The following is a 13,313-nucleotide window of genomic DNA, read 5'->3' as shown; positions in this document are numbered from 1 at the left end:
CTTGAACTGACTGACTCTGGCTTTGACCTGAACGACAGCGAACGCTCACGCTCAGTTGGGTATTTCCAGAGCTGAAGCAGACGCTGTCGCCCTCTGAGCTCTGTACAGTCAGCGGCTTCAATTCAGTCCTGAAAGCTTGTCCTGCAGTGCCGGACATCCGCTGGAGTCCTCTGGAGTCCTCTGAGTCCTGGATCGTCTGTGCCAATAAAACTGAACAAACTCGCCCTGAGGTCCTCTGGGAGAGAAGCTCAGTCGCTGTGGATTCACACTGACACACAGATCTATCTATAGAAAAGGATTGTTTGACTGCAGACACAAGCAGGAGGACACAGGAGGAGGAACACTAACTGCTCCTCATCAGTTTTCCTAACTGCTATCACGGATGGAGAGGAAGGTGAGTAGATGGGACGCTTGGCCTCCAGTTCCTTCTTTTCAGATTCGTCTTTTCTCTTTTGTGTCCTCGTGTTTTTGTCTCGTGTTGCCTGCATGCACCGGCGGAGCGGGTGGTGGCGTCTTGGGCTTCAGACCTGAATGTTTTCCCAAAAGTTTGAATCTTTTAGGTTTTTAAAATGATCTCAGCTTTGTGTAATTTCCCCTCAGGTCTGACCGGACAGGCACATCAGTGGAGCACAGAGCTGTTTGCACGTGACATCATGTCTTTTTTCTTTTGTTGTGGCGTGAACTGCAGGTGGAGGACAGGAAGTATAGGAAGCACTGTAACACACTCAAAATGCAGATGTTTTGGGTCGTTAATGGTTGCTCAGATTGATCAAACCAAGAAACCACGAGGAGCTTTTATTGAGTACCAAAAGTTGTTGTTCATAAGAGTGAAAAATGCTGGAAAACAGCGTCTTGTTAACTGTGCAGTCAGGAGGAGCTGAGTCGGATAATGGGGTAACATTAGCTAATGTTTTAAATCCAACACTTATCAGATCTGATTTTCTTTTTGAAACTTTCTCACAGTTTCATCTAAACTAGGACAGTAAGAACTTTCCTCCATCTCATCCAAACGACCTTTTACTGAGGAAATGTCACCATCTATATGAAAAATATCCCCCCCGGACCCCCCTCGCTTTTGGCTAAGCCCTGAATGTTTACAACATCTGGCTGCTTCTGTGTTTCATTGCATTGCTCTTTTTATCCAATAAAAGCAGGTTTTAATTGAGTAAGTACAAATCCCACCGGCAGACGTCAGTTTACAGTCATTCTTTGCACCACAGTGACATTTCATGCAGTTTACTTCTAACAAATTCACATGATGGTATTCTGATCAACCGGCTGCCAGCAGGTTCTGCTCTGAAGGTGCATTCAAGAAAGCTCCGACATCTGATCTTTGAGATGAAAGTGCAGTTTGCTTGAAACATTATGGTCTGCTGGCTGGCAGCAGCAGGTCACTTCAGTCAGCTCTGGTGTCCACAGGAGGATCTGAAGGTTGGCGGGGCCTCCGTGTCTCTGCAGGTGGACCTGAGCTGCCTGCAGGGCGGCGGCGGCGGAGCGGAGGGCGAGGCGGCGCTGGCATCGCTGGAGAAACAGCTGATCTGTCCCATCTGTCTGGAGATCTTCAACAAACCAGTGGTCATCCTGCCCTGCCAGCACAACCTCTGCAGGAAGTGTGCCAACGAGCTCTACCAGGTCTGTGACGCTGATGGTGTGTGTGTGTGTGTGTGTGTGTGTGTGTGTGTGTGTGTGTGTGTGTGTGTACCGTGTGTCTCTGCACATACAACCCCTGCATGTACATACACACCTCTGTACATGTATGTGCTGTATGTGAAGGAACACTTTTCATACCATGAGGCAGCACTTCATTGTGAGCATACACACACTTAAAACAAGGTCCACATCAGGTGTGTGTGTGTGTGTGTGTGTGTGTGTGTGTGTGTGTGTGTGTGTGTGTGTGTGTGTGTGTGTGTGTGTGTGTGTGTGTGTGTGTGTGTGTGTGTGTGTGTGTGTGTACCGTGGATTATCAGTGTCTAAAATGGGACGTGACAGGCTTGCTCATGTGCATGTGGATCACCTGCTATGACCTACATCTACTGCTATTGTTCATATGGTGTGTGTGCACATAAAACACGCGATGAGCTTGTTAATGCGATGTCATACTTCTTAATATATGAATCTACCCAACAGTATTTGAAGTATTTGAGTACTGACAGTACAAACATCAGTACTGATAATCCAATAATAAACACTCTGAAACAGGTCATTCTCCATAATGACCATTTCTTTAGCGCACTTTGCCTTTTGCTGCTCCAATCAGTGATTCTTGAACGTTTTCTGGTCCTTGTCAAACGGCAGGTCTCACATTCTTTGCCGGGAAACAGGGAACAATGTTCTGGCAGCGTGACCGACCTGACAAAGAGTCTGCAGCCACGACAGGAGCTCTCTGAGGCTGCGCTTAACCACAGCGGGGCTTTGAGCTAAACGCTAACATCAGAATGCTAACATACTCACAATGACGGGGTCGGTTAACATTTGCTTGTCAGCACCAAAGACAACGTACAGCTGAGGCTGATGGTCCTTTTGGTTATTGCTGTCCTAATTTCTGCAGGTATTTGGTCATGACTTGGGCTGTCCTCATGAAGGTGTGAGATGAACCAAAACCAAATTTAATGTGAATCCATCCTGCAGATGTTGAAACATTTCACTTATAATTGAAAAACATCAGCCTCAGTGTTGCTGGAGGAAAAGTCTCTAAAGTCAGACGCATGCATCCTCTGAGGACCATGAATGTCTGCAGTAAATTTCATGGCAGCGCATCAGATTATTGTTGAGATGTTCAGCCTGGTCCAAAGCGTCGGCCCGACGAGCTGAGAGAATGCAAATCCATGTAAAAATAAGAGTTTCCTGTCCTCTTCATCACTCCTGACATCTGCACTTTTACTACTATTCCCAAACCTGAAATACACACACATACACACACACACTTCACATGTGTGTGAACTTTCACTCACACGTGTCACATGTGTGTTTTGCGTGTTTGTGGTATGTGAGATGGAAACCTCACAGGCTCCTCCCTCACTGTCATGCTCGTGTTCATGACCTTTGACACTGAGACGTCCGTCCTGCAAAACTCACTCACGCGTACATGAAATACAAAGATTCACCAAGAAATCACCCCTCCATTGTTTTTTCACCCATAATGCACTAGACCCTGGAAAATGCACACACTTTCAAATGTTCAGAGGAATAGTTCAAAACTTTGGCAAATACACTTTCTTGCTTTCTTGCCGAGAATTTTGTCAGTCCAGTGACATGAGGTTTCAGTTGGCAGCCCGTTAGCTTAGCTTAGCATAAAGACTGAACACGGGGGGAAACGGTTAGCCTGGCTCGGCCCAAAGTTTGAAGAAAATCCACCTACCCGCTCCTCTAAAGCTCACTGTTAACACGTCATGTCTCTAGTTTTGGTTTTACAGCGGGGATGTGCATTTCTTGGCCTGGACCAGTAACTTCCTGCTGTCTTCACTGGTTGCCAGGCAACCTCACAGCGACAACAGTCCAGCACATAATCACCAGTTCAGCGCCCAAAATGTCGAAGTATTCCTTTAAGTCTTTCACAGGTTGTGTAGTGTAGCGTCGCTGTTGGAGAGCGTTGTGTGAGTTGAGGCTCGCTCAGAACAGGCCGATGATCCCTCAGTCAGGCCCAGCAGCAGCTGAAGCTTATTAAAGGCCACTATTTCAGGACGCTTTAACCCTTTAACCTTCCATCCATCTCTCTGCTCATCTGTCCTTTTCTTCACTCGTCTGTCTGTCTGTCCCTCCCTCATAATCTCTTGTTTTCTGTTGCTGCTGAAGTGTCCATCATATTTACTTTGTCTTCAGTACAAACACGTGTGTGTCAGGTATGGACCGAGACCCTGAAACTGGTTAGCTTAGCTTAAAAACTGACCGCATTCAAATGATTACATCGAACTTTGTTGTTGTTTTTACATTAAAGTTTGTGTGCATGTTAAATAAGAACAAGTGTTGGTTAATGAGATTTAAAGGTGCTGCTAGGCAGATTTTTTTTTTTAGCTTTGGTGTAGTCAGGCTAGCTGTTCCCCTCACTTCGAGTCTTTATGCTAAGCTAAGCTAACTGGCTGCTGACTCCAGCTCCTCACTTAGAACCTTTAGAACTGCAGAAAGACCAAAAAGTGATTAAGTTAGTAATTGTAAATATTATTGCTTGCATTCAAGATACTCAGGATTCCTTTATTGATCCCCGAGGGGAAATTGATATTTACTTAAATTCATAAAATCCGTTCTTACATTTAATTTGTCTCCAATGTGATTTTTGGGGGAGAATGAAAAAGAATAACAAGCGAAATAACTACAGCAGGTGTGATATAAATGCTTTTCTCAGGACGTGGAGACCAAAAACAGAGCTCAAGAGAGAGCGATGGACTCAAATTCAACAGGCAGAAACAAACACGACTCCAGCAGGACGACCATGGTTCTCTGTGCCTGTTCAGTTAGCATTTCCATGCTAACAGGTTAGCCAAAGCAACTTCACATGATGATGTGCGTGAGGTAAAGATGACTCACCCGCTCTGCTAACCAATGGAGTCGAACGTCCGCTGGCGGCCATCTTGCCTCGGGCAGCTCGCTGTAATGGTACATGTACTTTTTCAATAACCATAACTTGCTCAATTTTCTACCGATTTTCAAACAGTTTGAACGAGATGTAGTAATGACACTGAATACTTATGAATAATTATAACCACGGACTTTCATATGAAAATAACATTAAACAGACAGGTGCAATGAATATACACACGCACAAGGTATTTATGTTAAATCAGTATTTATATAGGCTACTAAAACTCAGCGTACAGAATGGCAACATGAGAGATTTTATATATAAATAATTGATATACAATTAAATTACCCAACTTAAGATTTCACATCCACAGAGCATAGCAGAGAGAGAGAACTTCAAACGAACACAAACACCCTTCAGCCTGAATCCACAGTACATCTACACATAAGTAATAAAAGTACAAGCTCTTGTGAAACAAAATTAACAAAAATAAATAAATAAAATAAAAAAAAAACATAAAAAGACCCAAGAAACCCATAGCTTGGGCTGATACCATTTGAAAAGGACGGTTTTGTTGAGCTTTTGGCGCATGTTGTTACTCTGTGCCCTCTGATGGCATCACCAGACCGCCATTGTTTGTCAGTCAGCAGGTGGCGGCTTGATGGCAGATGCAGCGTCTGTCAGCAGGCTGGCACGGCTGACGTCACAGGACAGCTTCTTCAGAGCCCATCGCACAACGAATCCTGAAATTTGAGTTAGACCAATTAATGATATCATAACTTAGAATCATAATAATTAATAAGCATGGGGGAATTCTTTTTTGAACTCTGATTAATCGACCATGGTTTTCCCCCAGATTTTGACTATTGGCTCATCGGTTATAGCCTTTACCTGAAATGTACACGAGAGCGTTGTCCACAAGACCATCGCAGCGGGTGGGAAGGTAGCTGTGGTCATGTAGGGCAGGAATGTCAGCAAATTGGGAGGAAGATCTTCTCCTCCTGCTGCAGAGGACATATGTCCAGTTGACAGGTTTGTAGATGTGTCGAGGACAGCTGGTCGGGACTCTGTGTCTTCCTGTGCCGTCACATTGCCTCTGCGTAGTTTAACTTTCTGAAGATGTACTTGAACTGGCTGGGACTAGGCTTGTTATTCCAGCCACCTTAAAAAAAACCCCACAAGATATACGAGTATATCACCCAGATATTCAACACATGCTTTAAAATGTTTAAAAGAGAGAGAGAGAGAAATTAGAACTAGCCACTCCTGAATGATCTTTCCACATAAATTAAGTTGAATGACATCATACAATCCAGACTGTATCAGTGGTGATAAATTCTGCAAACAGAATTTATTTAACAAACATTTTCAAAATGGTTTGTGACACTTCCAGGTACCGTATATGTCTTCAGAAACACATTTTACCAAAAATGAAGAACATATGAAGAGAAAACAATACAAGCATCTGCTGACACTTTGTGTCACTTAGTGTTGCGGCTGGTAAATAGAAATTATGAGCCCTACCGGATGCTCTGATGGAGTTAAAGAGAAGCTCCAGGTGGTCCTGGCTGAACCTGCAGGTCAGGACGTATCGCTGTCCTTCAAGAAGCACAGGAACCATCGACATCAGCAGGCCAGTGTTGATGACGAAGCCCAGGATAGGAAGGAACCCTCAAAAGCAAATATTGTATTACTGTGATGATCCTGCCAAAAAGACAAAAGACAGCAGGGATGCACGCTAACGGTAAAGGGTGAAAACAGTGAATGCTCCCAGAGCAGCACTTCTCAGGGAGCTGCCAGGGCGGGGGGAAGGGGGCCGTGCCCTCTAGCTGACTAGTTTGCACCCCTGACCTTAACAGTATAATCAGTGTGAGGTTTAGGATCCTTAAAATTACTTTTAGGACACTAAACCTTCTTGAATCAATTCACAGCATAACATGCAGACCATGCAATACGTACCATTTCAGACCGGCATCTGGGGAGAAAAAACTGAATCCAGATTTGGAACAGACAAATTTGCAGACAGCAAACACATTGGAGCACGATAGTATCATATGAATAATATGTACCACTTTATGAACTTGATGCCGACAGGAAAATTTTCCACATCCTCCACTAACGACCCCGACTGCCTCTAAACCTGATTACTGAAATCCCAGCATGCAGCTGTGATGTATGACAACAAACTGCAGCTGTGAGGTGTTGGCAGGCCGTGGTGGAGGGTTGAGGGGACGCTGAGGAGCCTGACATCATCCTTAGATTCATGTCGTAACGTGTCTCTGTGTCCAGCCCTCCTTGTTCCAGGCTCGTACCACCATGCTGGTGAACAGCGGCCGTTTCCGCTGCCCGTCCTGCAGACACGAGGTGGTGCTGGATCGCCACGGGGTCTACGGCCTGCAGCGAAACCTGCTGGTGGAGAACATCATCGACGTCTACAAACAGGAAGTCAGCAACAGCAACGCCACGAGGTGACGAGAGACGAGGAGGAGGAGGAGGAGTATTCTGATTCTGAGCCATATGAAACACACTGACACACCCTCTCTCTCTCCAGCCCCCTCCCCCCTCCTCCACCTCCCGCTCAGGTAGCTTGTTCCGACCATGAGGGTGAGAAAGTGAACATCTACTGTCTCACCTGTCAGGTTCCCACCTGTTCGCTCTGTAAGGTGTTCGGGGCTCATCAGTCCTGTCAGGTGGCCCCTCTGACGGACATCTACCAGCAGCAGAAGGTACGTAATACTGTGTTTTTGTGTCTTTATACACACTTTGTACTTCACAGTACTGCTCCTTATTTTCTACCAAAGAAGAACAACATGTTTTACCTTCCATCGTAATACTGAAGTGACAGATTGTACTTAACACTCATGCAACAAGCGGTGGGACGTAACGAAGTACTTTTACTCAAGTACTGCGCTTTGAGTATTTCTCTATTATGCACCTTTAAAATTCTACTGCACTACATTTGTCTGACCCTTCCTGTCCAGTGAAAACCTCGTACCCGTGAAACAGAGACCATTTTTCTACACAGTGTGTACTTTTACTGCTGATACTTTTAAGTCATGTTGCTGATAATACTTACATGTGTTATACTTGTATATACTTTTACTTAGATAAGGTGTTAAATGCAGGCTTTTTACTTGCACTGTGGTACTTTTACTTCAAGTCCTAGAGAGCAGTTTGATAGTAAACATTTTAACTTATATATATATATATCCTGCTTAATTGGCTCAATTAAATACATGTTCCCTCTCAACAGAGAGCAGTTTAAGGACACAGCTCAGCCTGAATTAAAGGCTGCAGGTAACCAACAATCTCGACTCTTAATAACAAGTTCATTTCCTCTTGTTTCCAGGATGAGCTGAGCGAGGAGGTCAGCTCTCTGGTGGCATTTAACAACAAAATCCAGGCCTTGATTGACGAGCTGGAGGAGACCTGCAGAAAGATAGAGGTGTGTGTGTGTGTGTGTGTGTGTGTGTGTGTGTGTGTGTGTGTGTGTGTGTGTGTGTGTGTGTGTGTGTGTGTGTGTGTGTGTGTGTGTGTGTGTGTGTGTGTGTGTGTGTGTGTGTCAGGGAAGGCATTTGTTGATGATTAACTTATCTTTGACACAGTATCTACGTAGTTCATTCATAGTGTGCTGATCTTCGCTCCTCTCCTGCAGGAGAACTGTCACACTCAGAAACAGAGTGTGTGTGAGACGTTCGCTCGTGTGTTTTCCGTCCTGGAGGAGAGACAGAAGGTCTGATTTTGTTCTTTTCTCTGGCTTCACTTTAATGTCTTTGAGGGCCTTGATCAGTACTTGAAATACACATAGATACTTCAGCAGTAGTAGTTGTATTAGCAGTAGCAGTAGTACTGGCATAGAAGTAGCAGATCTGAATAAATAACCCTAAAATATGAAGTAATTTAACATAAGAGCCACTTTTCAAAGTGTAGATGGACTTTTCTTACATGCTAATATGCATTCAGTGGTAAATATATGAACACACGTGTGTGTACATTGTGTAGTATCTGAAAAAAAATCTGTATTCTGCAGTATAACAGCAGTAAAATCTACAGCGCTGCTGTCTGCACTTAAACTACATCTTTACTGTCCTCGTCATCACATCGAAGGCGATGACGCAGCGAATCAGCTCTGAGGAGGAAGAGAAGACAGGCCACGCCCAGGCACTGGTGCGTCGCTATGGAGACGGCGTGGAGACCAACAACAAGCTGGTGGAGCGAGCGGCGAGCAGCATGGAGGAGCTGGACATGGCTGCTTTTATTCAGGTGTGTAGAAGAAGTTTGGTTCTCATCCGAATTTAGCTTGTTTTTCCACTTTTGTAACACACACGCAAAACTTACAAACCTCAATCACAAACATGACTGTCTCATGAAAAAGAGCTGAAACATAGAGTTGGACTAAAAGCTGCAGATGTCTGCGTCACAGAGACGTTCAGGTGCACGAACATTACGTCGATAGAAACAGGTTCATGGTCCTCCTGCTCTTTACGTGATCGTTTAGGAGCTGCAGCTCTTAGAGAAACGCTTCGTCTCTGAGGGAAAAATGAAGACAAATAGCTTCAGCTGTGATTCAGGAGGGAACCTTTGATCGTCACAGACAAACAGCAAACAGCAGCTCGGCAGCCATTGAACCTTCAGCTGCTATGAGCGACGTGAAGGCAGGCTGGAGACGTGGTTTGGATCCTGTGGCTGCCTCTCAGTCCTACTTTGGCTCGTTTTGTCTCTTCCCTTCATGATGTGTTTGCCTGGTTTGTGTTTTTATCTTGATATGTTTCCTGAGACGATGACTTCCTGAGTCTCTAACATGACCTCTGTGTGTCTGACTCGTCTTCATCCTCCCTTTAGAGTTCAAGAGAGCTGATCGCGACGTGAGTACTGTGATCACACGTGCTGTATGTTTACACTCTGGCATTAAAAAGGCACTTTCTCTTCTGTAAAGTGAGTCATTTGTTGATGTCGATGGGTCTCTTTCATCTGTCCTCTCCTCCCCTTGCCTCCTCCTCCTCCTCCTCCTCCTCCTCCTCCTCCTCCTCCTCCTCCTCCTCCTCCTCTTCAGAGTGATGGCGGTGAGCGGCTCCTGTCCAGCGGAGACTCTGAAACCGAGCTGCGAGAGCATGAGCCACTACAGATTTAACTTCAGCAGGCAGGAGAGAGCTCTGAGGAGCTTAGACTTCCTCAGAGGTGAGGAGGGGGGACCCCTCATAAACTTTATTTTCACAAAACGCACTTTGTGTCTCTCACATCCAGCTTCAAACAGGCAGAAACGCTCGCTGCGCTGAAGGCTGAACTGCAAGGCCGCCGCAGGAACTAGACTGTGGCTGAAATCTAAACTCTGTAACTCAATCTGCTGGAGGGTTTTTTTGGCTTTAAGGTCTACGAGTCCGATCCAAAAATAGTCGGCGGCTGCAGCAGGTAAAGAGCGAACGAGCGAGATCTCGAATGCCCGAGATAGATAAAACATGACAGAGCTGAAGGACCAGAACAAACCAGTATGACCTTAATGGTGCCTGAAGGTTACTGGTTTGCTTACAAATACAGTCAGAGATCTAAGAGCAAGCAAAGGTATTCAGATTCTTTACTTGAATAGAAGTACTATAACCACACTGTGAAATACTCCACTGCAAGTACAAGTCCTGCATACAAAGGCCAACGTAAGGGCAAGTATTATCCTCAAAAAGTACTTAAAGTACTTACAGTAAGAGTACTCGTGTGTCAGTAAAGAGTTCCTGTCGGTGTTTTTCTATCTGCTGTTTGTGGATTGATGTTCCTGCTGCTTTCATGTGTTTTTACTGCTGTAGATGTTTGAGCTCGTTGAACTCCTTCATATCCTGCTGCTGCTTTAATCTACATCAGTGCATCATTTTCTATAAGATCATCATATGTTTGCAGCGCGGCGTCCTGTGAGAACCACGTATCTCCAAAAAGTGCGACGAGCTCAGAAAAGCAGCTGATCCAAGAGGCTTTTAAAGAGTTTACTGAGCTGAAGAAGACATGAAGGAACTCTTCATCCTTCAGTTTAGGATGCTGGTTTTCATTGGAAATCATGTTAGCAGGCTTCAGAAGAGAAGAACCAACCGGGTTCATAGAACAGTTTCTGTACATATTTGATTGTGGACGAGCGACACCAAAGTTTTCAGTGATATTCAACAATCTGATCAACTCAGCTCAGTGTTAATCTCCTGTAGTCACAGTTTTCTGATGCCTGTGCTGCTGACCTGAGACCTGCTGAGGTTACTGTAATTCACTGAGTTTAGATCTATCAAACATAACGTTTATTATCTGAAACTCTTTTAACTAAAATCCAAAATGTCTGAAAAGTCTTTCAAACGTCACGTAAAGCGTGATGAAAACATTCAGCATCAACAGGTTTCGTCGTCTCTCTGCAGCTGTGGAAGATGTTCCTGAAGAGCCGGACGTGGAACAAGAGCCAGAAGAACCCAAAGAAGCCTCAGTCCACAACGTGGAGCCAAAGCACCACCCGGAGACCTCCGTCCACACACTGGAATCTGCTGTCAAACCAGTTCAAGAGCCAGGACCAGCTCTGGTATCCGCACCAGTGGAACCAGTACAGACAGCTGCACCAGTACCAGTTCCACCAGGTCCAGGTCTGCTGAGGATCTCTGCAGAGACTGCGGGGGCAGTTTTAGAGCCAGAGACTGACGACCCAGACTTACCTGACAGAGGATGGGGTGAGATGAAGGGGGAGGAGGAGGAGGAGGAGGAGGAGGAGGAGGAGGAGGAGGAGGAGGAGGGATGTGCAGCTTCTGATCCTGTTAAAGAAGGAAACATCTGTGAACATCAGGAGGGGATGAACACACAGCAGGTACACAAACACACCTGATTCCATATGTTACAGCTCCGGCTCACAGTTAAATTCTACTTTTTATTATTTTTTTTGTGACTTAAGCTTTCTTCATCCACCTCCATCCCCTCCTCTTCCTCCAGGCCGTCACTCTGCTCTTCTACCTGCTGGCCTTCCTGGTCATCCTGCAGAGGGTCTGGGCTTACATCGGCTGCTTCATCTGCACATAACACCAGCAGGGGACACGTCCACCCTCGCTGCTGCACAGCTCAGGTATGCACACACCTGCTGGCTCCACCAGGAAGTGCTGTGGACAACTTTTATTTTGGAAAACCAGTGAATCTGCAGTTGAGCTGTAAAGATTTAAGTGTTTATTTAGTGCCACTACTACTGCTACTTTTCTACTACTACTTCATTATAATATTTAGATAATAAACAATAATCAAAAGAATTTCCTAACTTTATTGAAACGTGTTTTACTTATTTATTCAGTTTCACTGCAGTGCTTTCAGCATTGTTAACTCTGTCCTCTGCTGACACCTTGTGGTTGAATTGTGTAATTGCAATAATTGGACCTGAACTCGAGTACGTTAGTCAACTCAAATGTGTGAGGACAAATGAACTTTAATTGTATTAATTTTATTCCTATCGATGAAGTTAATTTATTTTATTTCATTCTCACTCATCACAGCCCTTTGGCTCCGTCCTACATGATAATGATCGTAAACCTGTGTTGAATTGTTTGTCTTGTCTTCACATACTGTCGTAAACATGATGTAAAGCGTCACTCAGAATAATCTGAAGCATGTTGAGTGTTTCTGTGTCGTCCAATCAAACTGTGGACAAGTGGACTTTACGGCTTGAGTGAAGAAATTATTACTGAGCCTCAGTAATCTGTCAGATAAATAAATAAAACCACCTGCTGTCCCTCTTTGCTCCAGATGGAGACTGAGACCAGAGTCCTGCTCAGACCGGTCCTCCCCTCTCCTCCTCTTCCTCCTCTCTCACCCTCAGCGAGGCTCCTCGTCGACCTGGTTTCTGCCTCTCCTGGTTAAACTCCCTCCATGGGAAGAAATGGAGGAAAGAGAGAAGCGCTTAGAAATGAAGTTTTTCTGTGGAGGTGAAGAAAAGATGCACTTCACTCCAGATTCAGTGCTGAGACTGACAGCAGACGCTTTAACTACACAGTTTCAAACACATCATCACGTCTGTGTCTGTGGACACAACAGAGATCTGCTCTGGGCCGTCTGCCTTTGGCTCTGCTGGTCTCTTATTTTGGAAACTTAGTGAGAATTTGTTTTGTCTTAAGTGGAAGCTGCTGCTGAAGGTCTTCACACCTTTTCAGGTCTGTGATTTTAAGAGTCAGCGGCAGCAGAGTAGTGATACTGCAGTGTTAAAGAATACTAATAGTACTTTGTTTTAACGGGAAAATATGAGCTGTTTTTGTAAAAGAAGTTGCACTGGTGTTACTGCTGTATTAGCAGTAGTAGAAGATGCAGAAGTACAAATTTTAATAGTAGGTGCAGCAGCAAGAACACAGCTGCAGTACTACCAGTGGTATCAGCTGTGGTAATAAGAGCCCGTGTGACCTGAGTAATTGTAAAAGTATTCGAGTTTTCTTGTGAGAACATTTTCTGCTGGACGACCAGTTTGAACCGTGTTGAACTGGTGACTCTGAACGTCTCATGTGGCTCTGAGTGTTTTCATTCTGTGTTGAAAACTTTTAGGATTTTAGTTTGAAAGTCAGCAGATTTTTCTGTGTTTGAGCACTTTGTTTGTTTGTTTGTTTGTTTGTTTTTGTTAACTGGTGCATAAGAGATGAAATATGTTTAGATGAAATAAATCTGATCCTGCTCACCTGAAGTGTGTGTGTGTGTGTGTGTGTGTGTGTGTGTGTGTGTGTGTGTGTGTGAGAGAGAGAGAGAGAGAGAGAGAGAGGTCTCAACGCAAAATATTTCGACAACCCTGTGACGTCGTTTGACCACGCCGGAAGAAGAT

The 13,313-nt window shown here is 44.8% G+C and overlaps 1 protein-coding gene across 1 annotated transcript; it reads left to right on the top strand.

Moving 5' to 3' along the window:
• Positions 1 to 382: 382 nt before the first annotated feature.
• Positions 383 to 13,076, top strand: trim101 (tripartite motif containing 101). The gene is made up of 12 exons (XM_070968035.1): positions 383 to 394; positions 1,420 to 1,632; positions 6,806 to 6,984; positions 7,068 to 7,242; positions 7,866 to 7,961; positions 8,172 to 8,249; positions 8,624 to 8,779; positions 9,359 to 9,381; positions 9,570 to 9,694; positions 10,900 to 11,336; positions 11,459 to 11,588; positions 12,257 to 13,076. The coding sequence occupies exons 1-11, from the start codon at positions 383 to 385 to the stop codon at positions 11,543 to 11,545; spliced, it is 1,581 nt and encodes a 526-aa protein (XP_070824136.1). The 3' UTR covers positions 11,546 to 11,588; positions 12,257 to 13,076.
• The last annotated feature ends 237 nt before the right edge of the window (positions 13,077 to 13,313 follow it).

Source organism: Chaetodon trifascialis, chromosome 8 (assembly GCF_039877785.1).
Source record: "Chaetodon trifascialis isolate fChaTrf1 chromosome 8, fChaTrf1.hap1, whole genome shotgun sequence".
NCBI lineage: Eukaryota > Metazoa > Chordata > Actinopteri > Chaetodontiformes > Chaetodontidae > Chaetodon > Chaetodon trifascialis.
This window is presented reverse-complemented; position numbering and strand designations above follow the sequence as displayed.

Coding starts and splice junctions, on each gene's coding strand:
- trim101 (XM_070968035.1), top strand. Junction 6,985..7,067: donor AGCAACAGCAACGCCACGAG/GTGACGAGAGAC, acceptor CTCTCTCTCCAG/CCCCCTCCCCCCTCCTCCAC. Junction 11,337..11,458: donor AGGGGATGAACACACAGCAG/GTACACAAACAC, acceptor CTCTTCCTCCAG/GCCGTCACTCTGCTCTTCTA.